This window comes from Neurospora tetraspora, assembly GCF_033439725.1.
Source record: "Neurospora tetraspora strain CBS 560.94 chromosome Unknown B0H65scaffold_2, whole genome shotgun sequence".
In the NCBI taxonomy this organism is placed as follows: domain Eukaryota; kingdom Fungi; phylum Ascomycota; class Sordariomycetes; order Sordariales; family Sordariaceae; genus Neurospora; species Neurospora tetraspora.
In genome coordinates this window covers 2,904,337-2,926,041 of record NW_026944384.1, presented here as the reverse complement: position 1 = coordinate 2,926,041, position 21,705 = coordinate 2,904,337, and the positions used below count along the sequence as shown (strand labels likewise).

Sequence of the window (21,705 nt, the reverse complement as noted above, 5' to 3'; positions counted from 1 at the left end):
AAAGGATCAACGCAATTGAAGTTACTCAAAGTTGAGAAATGAAAGTCGAAGCAAAAGAAAAACAAAAAAAAGCAAAACGCTCAGCCGCCCAAGTCCCGAGTTGAACCCCAGACCAGCTGCAAGACCTACGAAAATACCACGCATTTTCTGCCCCAGCACACTACCACGTAAGCTACCGTGACCGGAGATGTTGGAAGGTGTGAGCTTTGGGGCTCATATGGTTCTAGGGAGGGTCCTGCCGCTGGAAAGCTGGGGCACACAAGTCGCAAGTGCCACACGGAACAGTGTTCATTAGTCACGTCTCTCTGGACCAGATGCTCTTACGTCCTTTGGACTTTGCACCGTAGATCACCTACTGATACCTTGGCCTACGGTTTAGTGTGGACATATTACTTTTCACTTGGTCAAATACGTCAAAGTTGTCTGTTAGATGATGGTAACTGTGCTGATGTCAAGTACCTCCATGACGCTTGAATGATAGACTGGAAGCAAATCTCATACTCCTTGACTCCTATGAGATCAAGCACAGCTAGCTTAAGAGACTGGAACCAAATAAGTGTACGCAATTATTTCTACTCATGCCCTTCAAGAAAACCAAACATTCTTCGCCTCAACACATCCATTTGCCTCCCGTCCCCATCAAATGTGCGCTACGCCTCTTCGTCCAGATACTCCCTCATGATATTGTCCAAGCCGTGATCTTTGTCTATCACTTAAGCAATGATTAGCAAGGTACCACATATGAGTCCTGAAATTGAACATATGCTTACCGAGAACCTGCAGCAGTAGCAAGGTGGAACTCAAGCATCCTCCTCCCGCTTGCCGACGTCCGCCCAAGTCACAACGCCCTGGGCGGACTTGTCACCACCATCTCTCTTGCCGACATCAGCCCAGGTAACAACGCCCTGGGCGCTGTTATCACCATGAGTGCTGTCTCTCTTTCCCACGTCCGCCCAAGTAACGACACCTTGGGCAGACTTGTCGCCACCGTCCCGCTTGCCCACATCAGCCCAGGTGACGACGCCTTGGGCGCTGTTATCGCCGTGGGTGCCATCGCGCTTGCCGACATCCGCCCAAGTGACGACGCCTTGGGCGCTGTTGTCGCCGCCGGCTTGCTTGTTGGCGAGGGGAGCGGCAGTGGCGCTGGTAAGGAGGAGGATGAAGGGGGCGGAGAACCATTTTAAGGATGTTTGATTGTCTTGGGAAGGGATTGGTTGAAGTTTTGTTGTCACTGGAAGGTATGAAGTGGAAGGGCCTTGAGAATCTGAGTCTGGCCAAGAAAGAGAGGATTGAATTGGAGGGTATCTGAGTGAGTGGTGATGGTACTGACGGGTTCTCTGTTGCCCTGGATGGGGAGTCGGATGGTCTTAAATCCCAAGAACCACAGTTCGTGTGCAAGAAGAGTGGGCTGAACTTGACCGGACCGTAAGTGCTAAGATTCACTTGGGGAGATGTCTGGTCGCTTCGGCAAGTGCTGCTCTCGGCCTACCACTGGAGTTGAACCTTGCACAGATCATGTTGAAGGCTCGGGTTCGTCCTTCCGTGATCACCCTAGAGCTCATCCTTCAAAGCAACTGTCGCTCTGTCATCAGCCATCTCCGCTCTTCCATCATTTCCATCGAGATCCTAGAGACCTCGCGCGGCTCCTGCTCTGCATGGGCAAGGCCGACATCTGTCCTGGTTAGGAAGGAGAGATGACTTCTCTGAGGCAATCCGCCGTCTCCACAAATCTCAAAGCATGCTCATGATGCTGTGGATGATGAGTTGTCGTCGTTTTTCGGTTTACTCGCCGTGCCGATGCGGCGTCGGGAGGTCACAATACTCGGTTCGAGTAAGCCTTCTCCGTTTTGAGCGGGGAAAACGGTGAGAAATCTGATGAAGCGGTTCTCTAGACCTTGATAGGCAGTGATAGCGACCTGCGTTGGCGTTAAAGGTAAGCGAGGGACGCAAGGACAACCCAGTTTGAGACAAGCTTTTTTCGATGTAACCATGGCGTATCTCGTAAGATCGGCTCCGAGTCGGCATGCTACCTACCTCAGGTGTAAGCGTCCCGTGGACGTTTATCGCTATGAGTCTCAGTCATGCTCCTTCCCATACTGTTTGTATAGACGGGAATAGCTGGGGTGTAGATAGTCACTGTCAGTGATGCCTTCCTTCGGAATCCGGGGGTCGCCGGCAAACATGGCCTGGTCGGGTAAAGCCCGGGAGGAACGACTGTTAGTAAGGGTTGGTACTACCTTTGTGGTGGGATGGTTTCACCTTCCCTTTTTGGCTTTCCATGTTGTGTTTTCCGGGGCTGTGTATGTATGTTGGAACCAACCGACATTCTCCGCTCCATGATAACCATTTCCACTCGAACTCAACATTAGTCGTCATTTTTCCGCCATCTTCTTTCCAACATGAACACTCCGCCGTTGACGATCGCGAGCTCTGCATCGCCGACGGAGACGATCACAGACACAACCGGTACAGTCCTCAAAGGCAACTGCCACTGCGGCCGGTATCGCTTCGAGTATTCGCTCCCCGATGGCCGAAGGCTCCACCACGAAGCTGTGAGATGCACCTGCACTCTCTGTTCCAAGAAGGGGTATATATGGCTTCCTAGCCCTTCAACGCCATCCGAGGGCGAATTGAAGTGGACACGAGATGATGGGTGTATGACTAAGTATCAAACCCCAATGGTATGGGATCAGGTGAGAGCCCGATGGTATCCAGAGTGGGTTTGAATCAAGCATAGTGCGCGTTGCTGAAACTGAACATCTTGAAGTTCTGTAAAGACTGTGGCACAGGAGTGGTGGGCGTGCATTCGTATGGACCTCTGAAGGGACAAGTGCTGGTCAATGTGCGGGCTATTCAGGGTGTCAAACCTTTCTTCCTTGAGTATGAAGACACTACTTCCAGCAAACGTCAAGATCACTAACCAGTTTCCCAGGTCGGTTATAAAGACAGTCAATCTCGAAGAGGAAGGACCCTTCTGGCCATTGCCTTTGGGCCGAGATGTCCTGTACAATGGTAGCTGCCACTGTGGGAAAGTTCAGTTTGAGCTGAAAAACCCCGGACAAGGACTGGAAAAGCTATGGGCAATAAAAGAGGACAACTGCAGTTCATGTGTGAGAGTAAGAAGCACCTGTATCTGTACGCGGCCATCAACAGTTACTAATCATTGCGTTCACCCAACCTCAGGATGCTTTCGTCGGGATCTATCCCTCGAAGGATCATGTTTTCATCCCCGAGGAAGCATACAACGAGACCTTTGAGTACTTGTATAATCAGCGGGCGAACGGCCTTCGGCACTGTTCAACTTGCGGCGTGATGGTTTTCATGATGGTCTACGGGCCTCCCGATCTCGCAGAAAAGCTGAAGCAGCTCGAGGAGAGAAATCCTGAGCGATATAAGGTGGCGAAGAAGATGGTTGAGGCGAACCTGAAGTTGCAGCCCTTGAACGTGCGGACGCTTGAGAGAGTCGACTGGTACGAGATTCGGCAGCGGGTGGAAAGAACTGATACGGGGACTGAGGGCTATGTTCTCGCTGATATCGAAGAGTCAGAGTCCGACGACGACGAATCCGAAGAGGAATCGACCAAGAAGCGTAAGGAAACAAAGGCGACGGAGTTAGAGTCGTCCGAGTTAAGTGATCCCCCGGATAGCGAAGAGGAGGAACAATCCGAAGAGGAATCGACCAAGAAGCGTAAGGAAACAAAGGCGACGGAGTTAGACTCGTCCGAGTTAAGCGATCCCCCGGATACCTCTAGCGAAGAGGAGGAATAAGACGAGGACGAATCCGAAGAGGAACCGACCAAGAAGCGCACGGAGACAAAGGCGACGGGCAGGTGAATAAACTCTTCAGGATTTAAAGGTGAACCACCACCTTTGGAGCTATACAATCTTTTTGCCAACACTTCAGTTCGGTTCGGCACGTTGGGTGACGGAGTACGGTTGATGCCGATGTGTTAGGTTTCAAATGACCACAGTTTTATGTAGGTTCGCTTTGACAGCTCTAGTTTTATGTGCGATAACATCAATATAATCGTAAATCCATCGAAAGCACGAGTGTATGATGGCTCAGCAAGGAGGTGATAATGGTGAAAGATTTTGAGATGAGAAATGGAAAGATCGCGGAAGCACAACCCCGCCTGTTGCAGTGGTTTCGCATGGGCCCACGGCCGTAGATTCATGCGCTACCAAGTACCAACCCCCGATTTACAGCTTGCCGGGCCGGGCCGGGCCGGTAACGCCAAGCGCCCCGCCGAAACCTCCCCCCCCCCCCCCCCCAACAAGAACATTCCACTTGCCGCCACCGATTGCCATCTCGTCATCCTGTTACAACAACTTCTCGACGACAACAACTTCATGTTTGGTAAGCCCCCCTCTGGCCGAAGCTCCCGCAACATCAGGCCTGGCATTTTCTACAGCCATATAAGCGGCTGGTACATCCTTCTCAATCCATTTCAAGAGCTCCGTGTCGCGTCGGCGCCCCTCATATCATCACAATGTTCGCCGGTCCTAGGTATTGCCCGCTGTTGCAGGCTTAAGGCTGATAAATTTCAGTGACAAGAGAGTATCGCTCAAGCGGACACAACACCATACCTGATCAACCCCATGATTGCACCAAGCATGATTGCTACAGGCGCCTTGAGGCTGAACCAACGCCCACCGACGTAGCTCGTCGCCGTCACCACGACCCACCACGGGTCATCGCCCAAGCTCTTCCCAAACTGGAAGCCCTCATCAATGTAGCCAACACACCAAATCCGGTAGACGGCGGTATAGATCAGCCCGACTGCGCCAGCGTTCACGCCCCTCAGCATAGCCTTGACCCATCGTTTGCCTCTCACTGCACTCCATATTCCCATGGTACCATGTACCAAGATCAGACCCGGGCTAAAAATGCCCACCCAGGCAATGAGTGCACCTGCTACCGGGTTATTGCCGCTACCGATGGCAGTCAAGGCCCCCAGAAACACGGCAAAGTTGAAGTTTGGCCCGGGGAAGGCCTGGATCAGAGCAAGTCCGATGAGGAAGTCACGGGGATTCACCCAACCTTCGGCAACGACGTATTCCCGCAACAGAGGAATAACGACAGGGCCGCCACCGAAGATGATTGTTCCGGCAAGATACATATTAGCGAACAAGTGGTACAAAAGGGGAAGTCCAGGCGGGTTTGGGAAGACGCCGCGGGTGACCATAACGGCAATGAAGGTGACGAAGAAGCAGGCGATGATTGCCGTACCGATCTTCCAAGAAAAGTCGAGTCGAAATTCGCTTGGGATAATCCGTGGCTCGCTTTCGGCTGTGGAGGATGTGGATGCTTCTTGTTCGGTCACTGGAAGGTCAGACAGCTGGGTCCCTTGGGAGCTGGTTGATGCCGTCGCCGTCGCTTTTGTCGTGCTCGACATTTCGATGCTTTCCTCGTCATCTGCGTCGTTCCTTCGCCCTTGCGGCGCGGCATCATCGTCACCCGCATTTGAAGTTGATCCAGGCCATTTCCCAAAAGGCCATGCCCTGATGAGCTTGCCCTTGAGACTTGCACCAAAACCAAGTATCGCCGATACCGGCTGGTGCATCCACCTCAAGTCATGAACAAGCGTCGCGATGCCAGATGCTAGCATCAAGACCGGGAAATACCAGAGCGCATTGTACAGCATGCCAGCGGTAGCGCCGAGGAAGACCAGGATTCTCGTCAGCCGATCCGTGATGGTCTTCTCCGACAGCTCAACAGCAGCAAGGGCAATGACACCGACCGTTCCGGCATTAAGACCCGACAGCAGTGCATACACTGGCCTTGGCAGGGTTTCGTCGATCTTGGAGACGCCGACGGCGAGGCCGTACATGCCTATAGCACCCGGTAAACTGGTCACGCCGTGTTAGTCTGTCGTTCACGGTAATCTGGTGAGTGCTTGATGGTGCGACTTACCTCCATATCAAGAAGCTGAACACGGCGGCAAGGAATCCGCCCTGTATCAAGTTGATACAGTACAACATCTTCGTGCTACCTGGTCCGCAGAGGGCGTTCGAGACGCTGAAGAGCTCTTGGAACACCTGCTCATCGATCCATTTTGTCTTTTGCACGAATTTGTCATTGAACTGTTATCGTCTCCTCGTCAGCCCATGGACTTGCAGGTTTCCCAGTACGTATTGAGCAGAATTGAGTCTCACTATCCTGAAGTGGACCGGCGGCCCACCAAAAGCCGTGAAGCCCAAGTGCCAGTTGAATCGGAAGACCTTCCAGCTTCGCGACGCCAGCGATCTCGCACGACCGGCGAGGTCAAGAGGTTCTGCTGGTTGAGGTGACATCGTTATCGTATGAGCTTCCCCCTTCGTTGTTTATCTGTCGTTGAATGTAACCCCAGTAACGTCCCCGCCCGGAAGTGGTGATCCTTTCTTGGTGGTGTTTGCAGTGGTGCGGGGCTGCACTGTGCTGTAACAACGGCGCTTGTTTGGTGTTACTGCCGCTTTTTTGACAGGACCAGTGTCCAACCATCCACCGTTTTTCGAGACTCCAAAAAGATGATGATGTTAAGTAATTCCAGTTGTTACGTCTTTGAGGATGGAAGAGGAGATGAAAGGAATTTATAGCGCTGTCAGCCCTGAAGCACGCCTTCCATTTCGGCGAACCTAAAAGGTATTGCGGGGCCCGCGCCACGTGCGTGCTTCAATGGGCCGGAATGAATGCCGAGCCTCTTGGACATCTTCCCCCTGTCAATAAGGTCTTGAATGCCGACGACGTGCCTCCTTCAAAGTTTAATTGTACTACTCTTTTTTTCATAAATTTGGGGGTCCGTCTTCGATATTTATCATGTTAGAGGAACTCATTACCACTGGCACACGTTGTCTTCAGGTCCCGGGGTCATCACCCAGTGCTATCACTGTTAGCACTACAGCAGGCCTTGAACACCATTCCGCTCGCATCATGAACTTCAGGTGTCCACTACTACCGATATATATACCCTCCGCGGTCTATCGAACTTGATTAGGCGGGCGGCTATACTATATAGATGTAAGTATAATGTCCAGTTTCAAGCCTCCAGTTTGTTATCATAGCCCGTATGCCAGCTTCCACGTACTTCGCGGATGTCACATAAACATATCGTCCTCCCATGCTCGTGCATCGACATGGCTTTTAGTGATTCCATGTCGACACGGTCTCCGGACTATAAGATGCTTTCGCACATGATGGAGAGAGGTACCGACGAGATGACTGACATGGGACAACAACAAAACAGCTTTTCAAGAGGTTCGACATGTCGATCGTTGATGCTTGCAAGCCCGCGGCTGTGGCTTATCATCCTGTGAGTACTGTTGTTTCGTTTCTTTGGGGCGGTCATCGGAAAGGTACGATCACGCTCGACTAACGCGTACTTCCAGGGTTTGTGCTTGATGCAAGACTTCTGGATCCGCATCACTCGACGAGAGTCCAACGATCCTGCGCAGTTTGCTTCCAGCGGCGCTGACTGGGACTGGGAGAGCCTTTGGAGACTGCTGTGGCCCAGTAAGTGAAGGGTTCATCTCATGTGGGAACAATTTGACTTGCGAGAGATGGAAAGAGCAGGCTGGGTTCATTGCCCGCTTATTTACTCATGCCCCTGTTTGTTATCGACAGTGGCACCAAATTTTCAAGTGCGGTACCCTCCTCGCATCGACCAAGGTCTGTTGGACGGAACCTGGACCGCGAAACCTTTAGCAGCTGAATCACGAGGCGGTTTGACAATACCAATGGCTCAATAGTCGGGGCTTCAATGGATCACGGCCCTCATATATATGAGCGTTACCCAGCAGCCCCATTGACCATTCTCCCAGCTGCTCATTCCCAATTTCCGTGAGAATCTCAGGTATATAAACCACCCCGACCACGCAAAAGTCGTGAAAATGCCACCCATCGAACCAGAATAGTTGAGCAGCAAGTCAAGCTCGGAAAGGACAAGTAATTGCCACACGCAAGCCAACTCCAGCCAAACATGTCGTCAGACCCCAGCGATCCCAAAGAGTACTTCACGCTTTACCGCGATGGCAGCCTCGGCAGCGCCCTAATCGAAGCAATCGACGAGCTCATCATCGCCGGCCGCTTCCCCATCATCCCTGGCGTCGCCCCGGACCACCCTGTTGACCTAAGCAGTGAGCCCGCCGGTAGTGAAGCAGCTGACCCCATCGACTTGACCACCAGCACAACCACAACCGAGTTCTCATCTCCAACTATCAGCACGAATACCAGCACCAGCACCCCCTCTTCATCCTCCTCACCCACCGCGCCAACAAACTCAAGACCACAACCCAAGTCTCAGCCACAGCAACAGCAGTCCCTCGCCCCCCTAACCCACAAACTAACCAACCACCTCCTCACAACCTTCGACCGCGTAATCGCCCAGACGCTCGCCACGCACGATGAAGTGGTCAAGAAAACCCCGATAATCAAGATAAAGGGGAGACTGAAGCAGTACAGGCTGGTAAACGATATTTGGTCTATTCTTACTGTACCGTTCCTTCACCGCCCCAACAACTGAAACTATCGATAACCTTCTTCAACTGCCTCGTCAACTTGCGGTTGATGTCTGCTATGCGGACGCCATCCGTTTTGCTCGTCTTTTCTCCCTTCTTTTGGCGTTGCGTTCATCCTTGTTGGCAAGGTACCTTTCCCTTGTCTTCGCATTGCGTTCATCCTTGTTGGCAAGGTACTTTTCCCTTGCTTTCGCATTAACTTCATCCTTGTTGGCAAGGTGCCACTCGCGCCTCTTCACGTTGCCTCCATCCTTGTACCTCTGCCTGTCCCTTTCCCGCTCCTTTTCAAGTACCTGAGCGTACTTGTCTGGGTTTTCCGCTTTCATCCTTACTCTGTATTCCCTTTGATAGCTAGCGCTGCGTTAGAGAAGGGAGGCTTGACCGCAGGACTAGCAGGCGCGAAATCATCATCAAATCCAAACCCGCCCTTCGTCTCACCCGCCTCGCTCTCTGAGTCACTCTCATCGTCCCACTCCAGCTCAGAAATAGGCGAGAACTCCGAGTCAAACTTGGAGAACCCACTAGCCTTTGCAATCTCCGTAGCAATAGTAGGCTTAGCATGTAAGTTCTGGAAGCTAGCGAAAGCATTCTCAAAGTCCTCCTTCGCCTTAGCGTCCGTATTGACAGCGAAAGGATCGGCCTCAACGGGGGCGGCGGCGTATTTAGACTGGCTAGTAGTGGATGCGGGGGACATGGGACGGTTGGAAGTAGCAAATTGACCGGTCTGGACGGGCTTGATGGGGAGAGTAGCAGCAGTAGTAAAAGTTTGATCCTGCGATCCGTGATGCGAGGGGGTATGAGAACCGCTACCGCTGGCTTGGTATTCGGAAGGTTTCTCGAGTATCAACAGGTATACGACAAAAGCGTGGTCGTCGGTGTTTGCGAATTCCGGCAACGATTTTAGTTTGTCCAAGGTTGGAGGCTTTGATGACTCTAGGATGCTTTGGAGGTTTTCGTCACAATTCAACGAGGCAGAGTAAGTCCGAAGTGATTTCCTATCTGGAAGGTGCTGCTTGACTTGCAATTTGCGTTTACTGGCCCAGGTGCGATAGGCGGTATACGCTCTTCCCATGAGCGTTGCTTCGAATGTTTTGGATTCCTCGTCGCTCTCACTCCATCATTCCTCGTCGCTCTCACTCCACCATCCTTTCTCATCGCCATCGTCAGCATTGTTGTGCTCGTGGGCTGTCGCAGCCTGCGCTCTGGTTGTGATGGGCATGGTGTCCAATGTACGGATGGCAACCAAAACCAAGAGAAGAGGAACAAGAGAAGAGGAACAAAAGCAGAGAGGAACCAACAAGGAGGGTAAAACATCCAGCAGCAGCAGCAGAGTTTTCCATCCTTCCTGAGGAAGGAACACTTCGTCTTGGTCAGTTTCTTGGTTAGTTGGCCCTGCCAGCTTTTCTTCTGCACACCAAACTGATTGATTAATGCGTGGGAACCAGCGTAGATGGAATGACTTGATTCAATGACTATCTTCATGATGATGATCGGGGAGAGTTCTCCCAGATGACTGCGTCAATCTGGACTCTCTTATATGCCCTGTCTGTGCCAAAGAGAGACGTGACAGCATATTCGCTTCATACGCCAAGTTGCACGATATTCTTGAACGACATGAAGACACCATCCAAAAGCGCTGGGCCAAGAAGAAGAAGGCACAGCGTCTCCAGATCTTGCTCAAGGCCTGGCCCAACATGGCCCCCAACCATCGTCCTGACTTTGAGGCCTTCCTCAAAGAGTCTGAGCAACAGCGCATGATGGGCACCAAGTACAGGGACTGGTTCATATGGCCGTACATCAACCAAGAGGATCTCTCCCGTCCACGCTTACTGCCATTGCTGCTAAACTCGCGTGGACGCCATCACCCTTGCACATTTGCCGGCATCGATGCCACCAATACAAAATTCGCCTTCGTCACCAAGGCCGTGGTCCCCATCTTCTTGAACGAGTACACCATGATCCTCAACGGCGTCGATGAGAAGCACCCCGACGAGTATGGCAAGCTATTGTCCTGGGACGAGCACCCCAGCAACTTCGAGTTGGCCATGAGTCAAAGGCAGTTCCTGCCCGGTGAAGGGCTGCTCGTATTGGAAGTCCAGGACCGCCTCCTTTCCTTCTTGGTTAAATGCTGCACCGAAATTCTTCATGAGATCCCCGAAGACCAGCTTTTGAGCAGTAAATATCCCGTCCAGCCCGAGCCACACATGAAAGAAGAAAGTGAGACCACCGGGTTCGACTCTCTTGCCGTCTTGGCTGCCGAAGCCCCTTACCGAGTGCCTGCCAAACTTGACTTTGGCCGCATTGAGTCGCTTCTGGGCGCTCAAGCAGCAGCCAGTGAAGATCACTTGTGGTCCCTACGTGAGGATTCCAACTATTTCGTCGACAAAGCCCTCGAGTTGCAGGAACATCGCCCGGAGACTCTTAAAGACCGCTGGGGCAAATCCTATCCAGTCAACTAGGAGGTTTTCTGGTCACGTATCTTGTCCAGTCTTGTCAACACGGCGTACATGGAGGTTGAGGTATACAATGAGCTTCATCGCCAAGCAAAAGAGTTGCAAGCTCTCCAGGAAAAATATGCAAAGGCCATATCAGTCAAGGACGATTTGCCCAAGGAGTATCTGAAGGCATTGCTCAAATTCCGTTTCTACCTTTACCAGGCCACCAAGGGTGTTCTTGGCGAACTGAAACAAACAGTCATGTCATCGCCGCCCATGAGATATCTCTCATTCAGAGCCCAGGGGTCACTCAGGGATCTGAACGAGGTCGCAGTCGCCTTCAACCCTAATCACAAGATGAATCCAGTAGAGAAGCGGTTGGTCTGGCTTCTGAGGACGCTGTGGGAGGACGGTATGGATCTGTTCTTAGCCTCGCAGCCCATTATTGTGGACGAGTTGGAGCGCCTGCTGGAAACAGAGAAGGAAGCTAGCCGGATGATTTCGTCCTATGTTGCTGGCTTAATCGGACAGCTTTCCATCATCACCCAGTGTATGAGACAGCTTGACTGCTACCAACCATGGGCCCGCAGCTTCGAGACTCTGGATATCGACCATGAGGATAGCATCAAGGCTGCGTTTGCCGAAACTAGCAAGCCTTGGGCAGCTATTGTCAGGGCTACCAGTGAGAAGCAGGGCAGGTTTTACTCACTTGTCCGGCTGGGTAAGCCTGCATGTAAGAGATTTTTCTACCCTGTCGACAAGCGCCGCACCAAGGAGAATGTGGAGGCTCTGAGAAGTGCAGAAGGCAACCTCGACGAATTCTGGAAGGGTGTCGACCGAATCATGTACAAGGACGCAAACAACCTTGAGAACACGTTCGTCAGAAGACTCCTTACTCAATCGCGTAGTCTTCAACGCACACCAGAGTGGGTTGAGCCTTCCGTGCCGACTGCGGACGACAAAGGGGCGAAACCAACTGTCGCGAATGTGGATGACCTGATCATCCCCTTCTCTTCTTTCTTCTTTGGACTCACAGCCCCCAAACCCGAGCCAACGCCGTCTCCAAAGATCAAGGTGAAGACCCGTGGAACGACGAACGCCCCAACGGAGCCTACCGCTACGGAGCAACCCCCCACCCCGGACTTGACCGAGGATAAACAGCCTATTTTTGCCGTTGATGCTAGATCCATCAAGGTTTTCCGTACGCTGTTTTATAATCCCAACATTACCTCCAGCCCTGGCGAGATTCCCTGGAACGACTTCCTGCATGCCATAACCTCTACCGGGTTCATGGCTGAGAAGTTGTATGGATCAGTGTGGCAGTTTCGTCCGACCAACTTGGATGTTGAGAGGGCCATCCAGTTCCATGAGCCGCATCCTAAGGGGAAGCTTACCTTCATGATGGCAAGACGGATTGGTAGAAGATTGAACCGGGCATACGGATGGATGGGGTCGATGTTTGTTTCGGAGAAGTGAGAATCATGTGCCGGTAGGCCCAGACGGGATTAATGGGAGGAGATGAATGAAAGATATGAGCCAAGAAACGAAAACAAAGTCCGGAATTTGGATAAACAATTAAGCATGCAGGTGAGCGAAAGGATAGTCACATACCCAGATCTCGAGGAGGTATGGTGTCAGCCATAGTAACTGAATTTGTGTTTGAACTATCAAAAAATCTCCGTTCCTGACGAACCAACGGCGCAGATCCTCAGATCGTCCACCTATCCGTCCTCTGAACTCCCTCCACCGCCCTCTCCCTATCTCTCCTCATCAACCCGAACACCGCATCATTGACAATCCTGGGTATTACCAAATCCACCAAAGAAACAACCCAAACCAGCACAAAATAACACCCCGACACCCACCACTCCTTCGGATCCGGCAATCCATACCCCTCCCTTAAACCCGACGGCAACCAACACGCCATAAACACCCTCACAATCGGCAACACCCACCTCATCCACCACGGCACCCTCACATCCCACAGCAGTATCTTCGCCAGCTTCCTCGCCTCCTCCGTCACCACCAGCCTCTCCTGCACCGTCTCCTCGACATACGCATCAAACTTCTCCATCGAATCAGGCCACATCTCGCTTGGCATATCCAGCGCTACCGCGTACTCTTTATGCGCTTTGCATAACTCCCATCTTTCTCCCTCGTCTCTTGTTTCTCTTTCTCTTTGTTTGTCTCCCCTCGACTTTCTTTTGTTCGAAGCCCAAAACCAGGACCAGTGTGCCCCTGGCCAACAGCACCCAAAACTCTCCCTAGCTTTACAAACCCCCAAAAACAACGTAGCAGCCACCCACTTCTGCAACTCCCCATCCGCGGCATCGTACTCCACCGTCTTCGCGGTCTTCACAATCTTCTCCGCCGGCGCCATCCCCTTTTCCTCACTCGGTATCATGCCATGTGCAGACTTCCACTGACAAGTACCACTCCCCCTTACAAAAGCGTGTTGTTTCCTCACTATATCAACAATCACTCGTTTCTGCTCCGGTGTACCGAGGGAAACGGCGAGGATGTAAGCGGAGGTGCGGCGGAGGCGGGAAAGGGTTACTTCAAAGTCTGAAGAGGACGATCTGGAGGAGGATTTGGAAGGGGTTGTATGGGCGAAGCGTGAGTGCTTGCAGGAGCCGAGGGCGATGGAGGGGTGGGAGATTTGAAGGAGGAGGGTGTAGGGCCCGCCGGACCAGAGGAGGAGGGTGCTGACTATGGGGGAGAGGAGGGCGAATGATTCTGGGGGTGTAGGTGGTGTTGAGCGAGAGAAGGGATGATTCTTCTCGGATTCCAGCGGTTGGTAGAAACAGGTTGAGGCCATCTTGGTGGATGGTAGAGGTTTGGACATGACGGTGCTGCTGTTGAAGGGCTTGGGAGTTTGAGTGTCTCCCTTAGATGACCAGACATAATCGTTTTTGGAGGGAAGTGGGTAGAGGTAATAGATACCTACAGGTAAGCCATTTCGTGAGCCTTCGAGAGAGACATGGGAATCACATGCGATTATCCATCAGCCCTGTTCGATATCACTAATCCACAACTGCCTCTCAGGGGCGTCATGTCACATCACCATTACTGTCAGATGGCCCAGCCCGCTGATGTTGAATCGGGACTATCGAATTGAGGCTTGCCTTGGTGACCTAAGGGTCTCAATGGCTCACTCATCCCCTTGCATGAGAAGGGCCTGGGCAACAACGGCGAATCAGGAGTGGATGAAGGGTTACACCAAGTCCGGAAGGGGAAGGAAGCTGAGATGAGAGGTTTGCACTCTCTGCTGCATGCCTTACATACAGTCCGATACTGGTTTGTTTGTTAGCTCGCGACCTCTGGTCAACTTGTCCAGGCGTTTCAACAACAAGTTGATGTGTTTTCGATAAGGGGGGCTTAAAATTAACATAAACACGTCAAATCAGATACTAGTAATCTGTTTTTGACTATTATTTATGCATTTTAAAGTACCATTGCGGCGTTCAGGATGGTTTGACATGTGTCTTACTCGGGGTACAGAGCTAACAAACAAACCAGCATTGGACTGTATACCGCTGTCCCTGGGGTTAGGTTTACACGAGACGTTGCCTCACGTTACTTAGGATGTGACTTGGGCAGTGTGGGAACATTTTCAGACTCACACCAGATACCAGCATTGGGAGAGGAAAATACCGTGTGTATTAAGTTGACTGACAACGGCACTCGGGACCTCAATGACGGCAATACTCGTGTTTCCCTCACCCTTTTGTTCCAGACTCTGAAGCTGCTATCAAGCTCCAATCCACCAACGCATTCAATCCCTCCCATCGCCGTCACACACACTCTCACCAGGATGTCCATCAACCCCAAACCAAAGCGTTCCAGTTGATCACCACCGCTGAGGCAAAACATTCCAGGTTAGCATAAAGTATTGCTCCTCGGACAAACAACGATCTTCTCTAGTGGGAGGTACTCACCTGGCAGTGTCCAGCTAGAAGCTTCTCACTTCTCCTCGCCCTCCGCACGCTCAACAGCACCAGGAGTCTCGCCAGTGGCATCCGCATCGGCATTACCGGCGCCATCCTCAAACTGCTCGAAATCGGTCTTCTTAGGTCTCCAAATCCAAGGGACACTGGCTTCGAACCGCTTGACCTTGTTGGTGGCGGCATCAGCGGCATCAGCGCCATTGTTGGTAGCCTCGTTGTCTTCAAACTGCTCGAAATCCGTCTTTCTAGGGCGCCAGATCCACGGGACACTGGCTTCGAAGCGCTTGTTGATTGCTGCGGGTGCAGAATTGGGGTTGGAAGGGGAGTTGATGGGGGAGGCGGCGGCGAGGGCCGTGAGGATAGAGAGGGTGGTGGTGAGGTGCATTTTGAATGAGTAGGTAGCTGTGGTTGTTCTTGATGATTTTTCTTGAGATTTGGAGGTTGTTGTTGACGGTTGGTGATGCTGATGGTGATAACCTAGCTTTCGGGAAAGAGGTGAGGTGAGGTTGGCTCTTTATATACCCGTTTGCTCAAGGGCCCGTCAGCAACATTTGATGCTGGACAGTCTTTGACGAGCGAAGTGCCCGACCCCGAAATGCAACGGCGGTTACGGTGATGGGCGGCCTACGATGAGAAGCCGATGCCATTCTGGACACTCAGATCCTCGGCTCCTCAGAGTGAATTTTGCTGGGCTTTTCCGCTTGGAGATGACATATTCGCCATCGAGAGATCTTGCAACCAAGCAAATTAACGCCTAATGGAGCTTTGCATCCATCTTGACGTTTACCGCCTGATCGGAGAACAGAGGAAGTGGTAAAGTCGCCGTCAACGGGAATACCGAGATAACAACACATCTTAATCGGTATTGACCCCTTTAGGGACACTCCGTCTTGGCCTCACGCAGCTGTTCAATAGAGAAAACACTCAAACAATTGGAGCGTGGAATGCGATTGGTCAAAATCCGATGGCGATAGCTTCACCATACTTTCGATTCTTCTTGGCTCCGAGCGACAACGGGGGGGGACAGGACTTACAGAGCACCTGACTTCTGCCTGACAGGATCCGAGTACAATCTGGAGTAACCGATGCACGTTTTTGGGTTGTTGCGCGGGATGTCAGATCGATGTTGTGTCAGCTTCAGCCGTTGCACAGAGTTTGTCGGGCTGACCAGGGGCAGGTGCAACACTCGTACCTTCCGATACACCACGCAGTTTCAACGGCTACATCGACGACATCGAATTGCCCACTGTAAGCTAAACCAACGATCAGTACTCTACGCTCATAATTTGGTGATGAAATAACATAAAAATTCGACACTATGGAATATGTCCGCTTTGAGCTCTCCCCCGGGTCCTATGCCCGCGGTGGTCCGACGGGAGGACTCCTCATCTTGAGAGCTTAAAAGCAGCATCAGACACTTTACCCAACTTCTCCGTATCAATCGCAAAACCTTCAATACAATCAGTTTGCCTTTCTCTTTAGTTCTTCCGAACTCACCGTCAAAACACATTGTATGATGCTGTACGAAAAGGTCCCCGACGTCGAGAGCTCCTCGGAGTCTCTTCTACACTCCAACTCCACACCCGACAGCTACGAACAACACCAATGCCTCCGAGAACGAAAGCTAAAAAGAGCCTGGAGGTCACTGCGTGATGAGTGGCCTAGGCCTGCGAGGATTCTCCTCACCATCAATGCAGCTCTAAGTATCGGGCTGTTATGCCTCTATCTACACGCGCTATGGAGGATACATTCGTCCCCGTTCTACCGAGCACCCAAACCTCCATACTGTAAGTTCAAGACTCAAAACCCCGGGCATCTATCAGGACTCTTGACCTAACGATAGGTACCGCAACTTTAGCACCCCTCCTCGAAGACGGCGTAATCGAGTACGAAAACAAGCGCTTCCACCCCGACCGGGTCTTCCAAATGGACCCCTCTCCTTCCGTCGATAAAGCGTGGGAGTCCATACTTGGTCGTAAGACCCCTTTCCCCTTTCCCCTTTCCCCTTTCCCCTTTCCCCTTTCCCCTTTCCCCTTTCCCCTTCCCTTCTTCCATCCTTGCAACCCAGTCCTACCTACCTATGTCCTCACCACTAACCCAACCCAAACCCAACAGCAAGCGACGGCATAGTCCGCCTCCCCCTTTCCGCTTCCCAAAAACTCGGCTACCCCTCCTCCGAAATATACTACTCTCCCGGTTCCTACATCTACGGCGTCTCCATGTTCCACCAGCTGCACTGCCTCGACATCATCCGGCGCTCCTTTTGGCGAGGGCACTACTATCCGAACACCTCAGACGTGGAATACCACGACCACCGGGCGCACTGTTTGGATTTTTTGAGACAGGCGATTATGTGTAATGGCGATGTGGCGATGACGTATTGGTGGAATAAGAATTATACGTATATTGATGAGAACACGGGGGAGGAGAGGTATACGGAGGAGTATTTGGGGATGAGTAAAAGGGAGAGGGCGTATGGGACTACGTTGTTGTGGGATGTGGAACATCAGTGTAGAAGCTTTGAGAGGATTCAGGAGTGGACGAGGAGGCATCAGTTGAGGGATGAGGAGTATTGGAGGGAGGCGCCGAATTTTAGGAAGGCGGAGGGGTAGGGAGAGGTCTTGAAAGTTCATCAAAGATGGAGGTTGGCGAACGGGGTAATGGGTGAGGGATGTATTTGTCAATGAGTTATGTTCAGCGTTGGGCAAAAGCAAAGCTATGTACAAGAATATGGGTACAATGCGGAGTGAGAGGAATCCCTTTTGCTTGACCAAGTGATGCCACCAAGGTTGTGCACACAAGATGAAGCAAAGAGTGCTCTTCTCCTTCTCACCAGTATGCTACCACTTTCCCACTCGTATGCCGTTAAGCATTTAGCAAGTGAACACACATCAGGGCCGGGAACGGTGTAAGAGGTGACGGGAGGCAAGTAGATGTAGATCTTGACTCCGGGGTCAGAGCCCTGTGAGACACATCTGTTAGCAATTATCTCACTCCCTACATCTATGACACTCCGCGTAAGAATGGTTGTACATACCGAGTAAGCCCCAGGAAAGCTAACAGTCGAAGATGTCTTAGCACCCGTCTCACCAACGACATTAAGCTGCGCACACTCCATATAGAACTGAGCACCAGGATAGTTGCCCGCCGAGTGCATCTCAGCCCTGAGGAGGTACTGTCCCGGAGCGATGCACTCAGGGATCTTGATGCTCTGGCGGCCCTTGCCGTTGATGACGCGCTCGGTGCCCCAGACGCCGCTACTGTCCATGCCGTCCTGCTGGACCTTGAACCAGCCATTACCAACACCGCTGTCGGTGGCGGCGTTGTCGACCTTCTTGAGGTAGGCGATGGTGGGGCCCTTGTGCGTGCTGTCCATGACGTCCGCCGGCGAGTCGCCCGTGGTGCTGAGCATGTAGCGCCAGATGACCGTCACGTTGGTGCCGGCCTGGACCGTGATCACCTTGGAGGTAGAGCCGACGGTGTTGGGCGAGCCGTTGCAGGCGATGGAGACCGAGGTGACGTCCTCAATCGGACCGTTGTAGGTGGGCACGCGGACGCCCTCGCCGAGGCCTTGGTTGACGCCGTTGACCTTGAGGGAGGAGAAGATGGTGTGGGCGCTGGCCGCGCTGGCGAGCACGAGAGGGGCGAGGACCTTCATGGTGGCTGGAGGGGAGGATGAGGTTGGAACTTGCTCGAACTTGCTCGTGGTGGATTGAGTCTTCTCTGGTGGCTTTGTGATCTTTTCCCTGGATTTCTTGGTGTTTGTTCTATGGGGACGATATCAGCGGTTCGCGGCTTTGTTGAAGCCACTGACAGGGCTGTCAAGAAATGTCAAGACGTTGGCATCGTGCTGTGGTATTTCAGTCTAACAGTTAGCGATCCCAATTCGTTCAACGTAGGGTGATGAAGGTGGAGGAAAAGTATCTCAACCTGGTGTGACATGTTATTCCTTGCATAGAGCGAATTGAAAATGATAGAAGCAATTCTGTTCGAACGGATGCCCCGGAATTTTGCTTCTCCAGTCCTTCCTTAGTTCCTTTCATCGTTCCTTCCAAACACACCAGCAAAGTAGTCTTCATTAGCGCCTCCCGAACCCAACAATGGAGAGCAACACAAGAAAGAGCGACTCGCCGCTGAAACTCTTGGATGTCAGAGTAACCTGCCACTCCCGCCTGCCAAATGAACCGATTAACAAACCATCCAAGGCAGGCACGCACGTTACAGAAGTGCTTGCACCTAGCCACCATGCGCATGCAAGGTACAGTTTCCCTGAATTCTGCCGACTTGATGCCAACATCACGCAGGATTCAATCCCACAGCCACGGCTCAGGAGGCAAATCATCCGTTGGAGGGTCCAAAAATCCCGTGACGGGATACATTATATGTGCAGGTCGTGTGAGGGTTGCGAGTCTCTTCTCCTGATTTTTTCTCCTGACTCTCTTTGTGCTGCCAGCTGGAAGGAAGTACTCCTGGTGAGGGATGGAGGTCTTGACTTTATCTGGGAGAAACTACCCATGTTCGAGCTTCCCCCCATTCCCTCGGTTCCTTCCCCTTCCAAGTTTCCCATAATGTCATCAAGATGACTTCACTCAAGATCACTCATTGTAAGTTAGCTTCGCATAGGAGGACGCAGGAAGGGTTCAACCTAGCCCTCTAGAGACTTTGGGATGATGGGAGATGGAAGAAGGGATAATGACGAGGGAGTGATGACAAGCTTGTTCGGTTAGAGATCGGTTGTGGAAAGTTAGTAGGTGGAATACTATAACGATGTCAAGATTCATCTTATGTTTTGAAACGCTTGTTTCGTCGACAGTATCCCGTCCATTAGGTATCCAGCACTACTCCATGTCTGCCCCCGACATCGTGAACATCTTTGACATCCGTCATCACTCCTCCACCACCAAATTTCGCTATCACCACCACACCATATTCCATCCCCAAAACACCACAATGAAACCCAAACGCACCCTTCCCACAATAGCCCTAGCCACCACCACATTACCCACCGCCTCCGCCCAAACTCTAACCGAGACCCTCCAGTCCCTCAACGACAGCCTCTCAACATTCAACAGCTACATCCAGACCCAACCGGCCTTATTCGCCGCCATCAACGGGACCTCAAACATCACCATTCTAGCGCCCAGCAACGACGCGCTGACCGCCGTCACTTTGGACGACTTGGATAACTCAGACCCGGAGCTGGTGGAGGCGTTTTGGGATTATCATGTTTTGAGGGGGGTGTGGTGGACGAGTAACTTGACTGCTGGTACTGGTGGTGGTAGTGGTAGTGCTGCGGCGGCGGCGGCAAAGAGAAGAAGGAGGAGGAGGGGGGATGATAGTGTGGGTGGTGATGGGAGCGGGATAGATGGGAACTCACTCTTCATTCCCACCCTATTAGCGCCGAACAGCACTCCCTACGCCAACGTCTCCGGTGGACAACGGGTTATAGCTCGCTCCTCGAGTTCTTCTTCTAGTGATGGTAGTGGTAGTGATGTGGTTTCCTTCTACTCCGGCACTACCGGGTCTGGCGGTTCACAACCAATAACCAAATCAACAATAACCCAAGCCAACTTCAATTTCTCCGGGGGAACCATTCACATAATCGACCATGTGCTTTCTCTCCCTTCACGACTTAACGACACCCTCGCCTCTTTTGGCCCTTCCAGATCTTCTTCTTCTTCTTCTTCATCATCCTCTTCCTCCTCCTCCTCATCAACCAACGGAGACGACGACGAAACCTCCATCCTCTCCCTAACCGCCTCCGTCGGCGCTTTAAGCAGAGCCAACCTTACAGACCTCTTCAACACCCAACAAGACATCACCATGTTCGTGCCCTCCAACGAGGCCTGGAACCTGGTGGGCAGCGTGGTGTCGGACATGAACAAGAAAAAGTTGGCGGACATTATGGGGTATCACGTGCTGAAGGGCCAAAAGGGGAAGGTGTTTTATAGTGATTTGTTGGAGCAGCAGAGTGATAGCAGTGACACAAGGGATGGAGATGATCAAGATAAAAATGCGAGAAGAGATGGGGGGGCCAGTGAGTTTGAAAAAGACTATGATACGGTGGAAGGGGGGACGGTCAAAGTACGGGTGGTTGATGGGTCGACGACGTCCACGGGGGACGGGACGGCTGCCGATGATGATGATGATGATGATGATAATACAAGTGGAAGTGGAAGTGGAAGTGGAAGTACTAGCAAGCAGGTGTTTGTTAATGGGGCGAGGGTGGTCAAGAGTGATGTGTTGGTGGAGAATGGGGTGGTGCATGTTGTTGATTGGTGAGTCAGTCCATTTCTTTTCCCCTCGAGGTATCCTGGTTCATACTATTTGGCTAACAACTTTCATCTTCTCCAGTGTTCTCAACCCCAGCAACTCAACGGCAACACCGATCCCGACGGCTAGCACCGAGCCTGCCGCTTGGGAAGGCGCAACGACCACGAATAGCGTTCCGTTCACTTCAGGTGTTCAGCGGCCAACCACCTCACTGGGTCAGAATGGTGGTGGTGGTGTAGTCGCGGCCACTTCAGGTGTTCAGCGGCCAACCACCTCACTGGGTCAGAATGGTGGTGGCGGTGGTGGTGGTGGTGGTGTGGTCACGGCCACTTCGGGTGTTCAGTCGCCAAACACCTCACTGGGTCAGAATGGTGGTGGTGGTGGTGTGTTCACGGCCACTTCGACAATAACAGTGGGCGGACCGTCGCCTTCTGCAGCAAAGTCCGGGGCAGCTGGAAAGACTCTTACCGCTGCTATTGGGATGGCGCTCTTATGGGGTGGCTTTTGTGTTTTTGCAAATCTGTAATCACGGTCATGGTCAATGTGCTTTCCGGTTT

At 52.2% G+C, this 21,705-nt stretch overlaps 12 protein-coding genes across 12 annotated transcripts; 6 read left to right on the top strand and 6 right to left on the bottom strand.

Moving 5' to 3' along the window:
* Positions 1-800: 800 nt before the first annotated feature.
* Positions 801-1,991, bottom strand: B0H65DRAFT_537267 (uncharacterized protein; the record flags this gene model as incomplete). Its single annotated transcript, XM_062829069.1, has 2 exons — positions 801-1,270; positions 1,787-1,991. The coding sequence occupies 2 exons, from the start codon at positions 1,989-1,991 to the stop codon at positions 801-803; spliced, it is 675 nt and encodes a 224-aa protein (XP_062684370.1).
* A 408-nt stretch (positions 1,992-2,399) lies between these two features.
* Positions 2,400-3,768, top strand: B0H65DRAFT_420756 (uncharacterized protein; the record flags this gene model as incomplete). Its single annotated transcript, XM_062824301.1, is given in 4 exon segments — positions 2,400-2,693; positions 2,768-2,880; positions 2,933-3,167; positions 3,184-3,768. The coding sequence occupies 4 exon segments, from the start codon at positions 2,400-2,402 to the stop codon at positions 3,766-3,768; spliced, it is 1,227 nt and encodes a 408-aa protein (XP_062684369.1).
* Positions 3,769-4,448: 680 nt separating this feature from the next.
* On the bottom strand, positions 4,449-6,638 carry B0H65DRAFT_567977 (chromate transporter-domain-containing protein; the record flags this gene model as incomplete). The annotated part of the gene is made up of 4 exons (XM_062830381.1): positions 6,157-6,638; positions 5,915-6,084; positions 4,583-5,850; positions 4,449-4,534 (listed from the first exon to the last, which is right to left on the bottom strand). The coding sequence occupies exons 1-4, from the start codon at positions 6,292-6,294 to the stop codon at positions 4,449-4,451; spliced, it is 1,662 nt and encodes a 553-aa protein (XP_062684368.1). The 5' UTR covers positions 6,295-6,638.
* Positions 6,639-7,241: 603 nt separating this feature from the next.
* On the top strand, positions 7,242-7,497 carry B0H65DRAFT_546138 (uncharacterized protein; the record flags this gene model as incomplete). The annotated part of the gene is made up of 2 exons (XM_062829429.1): positions 7,242-7,289; positions 7,366-7,497. The coding sequence occupies 2 exons, from the start codon at positions 7,242-7,244 to the stop codon at positions 7,495-7,497; spliced, it is 180 nt and encodes a 59-aa protein (XP_062684367.1).
* A 180-nt stretch (positions 7,498-7,677) lies between these two features.
* B0H65DRAFT_107357 (uncharacterized protein) lies at positions 7,678-8,659 on the top strand. The gene has a single exon (XM_062820514.1). The coding sequence runs from the start codon at positions 7,956-7,958 to the stop codon at positions 8,496-8,498; it is 543 nt and encodes a 180-aa protein (XP_062684366.1). The 5' UTR covers positions 7,678-7,955; the 3' UTR covers positions 8,499-8,659.
* B0H65DRAFT_456816 (uncharacterized protein) lies at positions 8,599-9,927 on the bottom strand. Its single transcript, XM_062826320.1, has one exon. The coding sequence runs from the start codon at positions 9,563-9,565 to the stop codon at positions 8,822-8,824; it is 744 nt and encodes a 247-aa protein (XP_062684365.1). The 5' UTR covers positions 9,566-9,927; the 3' UTR covers positions 8,599-8,821.
* A 260-nt stretch (positions 9,928-10,187) lies between these two features.
* B0H65DRAFT_567970 (uncharacterized protein) lies at positions 10,188-12,404 on the top strand (the record flags this gene model as incomplete). The annotated part of the gene is given in 2 exon segments (XM_062830380.1): positions 10,188-10,943; positions 10,953-12,404. Coding segments are annotated over 2 exon segments (2,208 nt in total).
* Positions 12,405-12,636: 232 nt separating this feature from the next.
* Positions 12,637-13,746, bottom strand: B0H65DRAFT_586383 (uncharacterized protein; the record flags this gene model as incomplete). The annotated part of the gene is made up of 2 exons (XM_062830949.1): positions 12,637-13,037; positions 13,203-13,746. 2 exons carry the CDS (start codon positions 13,744-13,746, stop codon positions 12,637-12,639), a joined length of 945 nt encoding a protein of 314 aa, XP_062684363.1.
* Positions 13,747-14,618: 872 nt separating this feature from the next.
* B0H65DRAFT_586382 (uncharacterized protein) lies at positions 14,619-15,348 on the bottom strand. Its single transcript, XM_062830948.1, has 2 exons — positions 14,867-15,348; positions 14,619-14,787 (listed from the first exon to the last, which is right to left on the bottom strand). Exon 1 carries the CDS (start codon positions 15,258-15,260, stop codon positions 14,892-14,894), a length of 369 nt encoding a protein of 122 aa, XP_062684362.1. The 5' UTR covers positions 15,261-15,348; the 3' UTR covers positions 14,619-14,787; positions 14,867-14,891.
* A 684-nt stretch (positions 15,349-16,032) lies between these two features.
* Positions 16,033-17,533, top strand: B0H65DRAFT_488005 (uncharacterized protein). The gene is made up of 3 exons (XM_062827711.1): positions 16,033-16,662; positions 16,734-16,850; positions 16,991-17,533. Exons 1-3 carry the CDS (start codon positions 16,389-16,391, stop codon positions 17,485-17,487), a joined length of 888 nt encoding a protein of 295 aa, XP_062684361.1. The 5' UTR covers positions 16,033-16,388; the 3' UTR covers positions 17,488-17,533.
* A 34-nt stretch (positions 17,534-17,567) lies between these two features.
* On the bottom strand, positions 17,568-18,533 carry B0H65DRAFT_488002 (glycosyl hydrolase family 61-domain-containing protein; the record flags this gene model as incomplete). The annotated part of the gene is made up of 2 exons (XM_062827710.1): positions 17,568-17,837; positions 17,913-18,533. 2 exons carry the CDS (start codon positions 18,531-18,533, stop codon positions 17,592-17,594), a joined length of 867 nt encoding a protein of 288 aa, XP_062684360.1. The 3' UTR covers positions 17,568-17,591.
* Positions 18,534-19,825: 1,292 nt separating this feature from the next.
* B0H65DRAFT_487999 (uncharacterized protein) lies at positions 19,826-21,151 on the top strand (the record flags this gene model as incomplete). Its single annotated transcript, XM_062827709.1, has 1 exon — positions 19,826-21,151. A coding segment is annotated over one exon (1,326 nt), but the record flags the coding sequence as incomplete, so codon positions are not given.
* Between the last annotated feature and the right edge of the window lie 554 nt (positions 21,152-21,705).

Excerpts from the sequence above, each read along its gene's own strand:
- B0H65DRAFT_456816 (XM_062826320.1), bottom strand. The coding sequence starts at position 9,565 with ATGGGAAGAGCGTATACCGCCTATCGCACCTGGGCCAGTAAACGCAAA.
- B0H65DRAFT_586382 (XM_062830948.1), bottom strand. The coding sequence starts at position 15,260 with ATGCACCTCACCACCACCCTCTCTATCCTCACGGCCCTCGCCGCCGCC.
- B0H65DRAFT_107357 (XM_062820514.1), top strand. The coding sequence starts at position 7,956 with ATGTCGTCAGACCCCAGCGATCCCAAAGAGTACTTCACGCTTTACCGC.
- B0H65DRAFT_488005 (XM_062827711.1), top strand. The coding sequence starts at position 16,389 with ATGATGCTGTACGAAAAGGTCCCCGACGTCGAGAGCTCCTCGGAGTCT. Across the intron at positions 16,663-16,733 it reads AGCACCCAAACCTCCATACT|CACCCCTCCTCGAAGACGGC; the intron begins GTAAGTTCAAGA and ends CCGCAACTTTAG. Across the intron at positions 16,851-16,990 it reads GTGGGAGTCCATACTTGGTC|CAAGCGACGGCATAGTCCGC; the intron begins GTAAGACCCCTT and ends CAAACCCAACAG.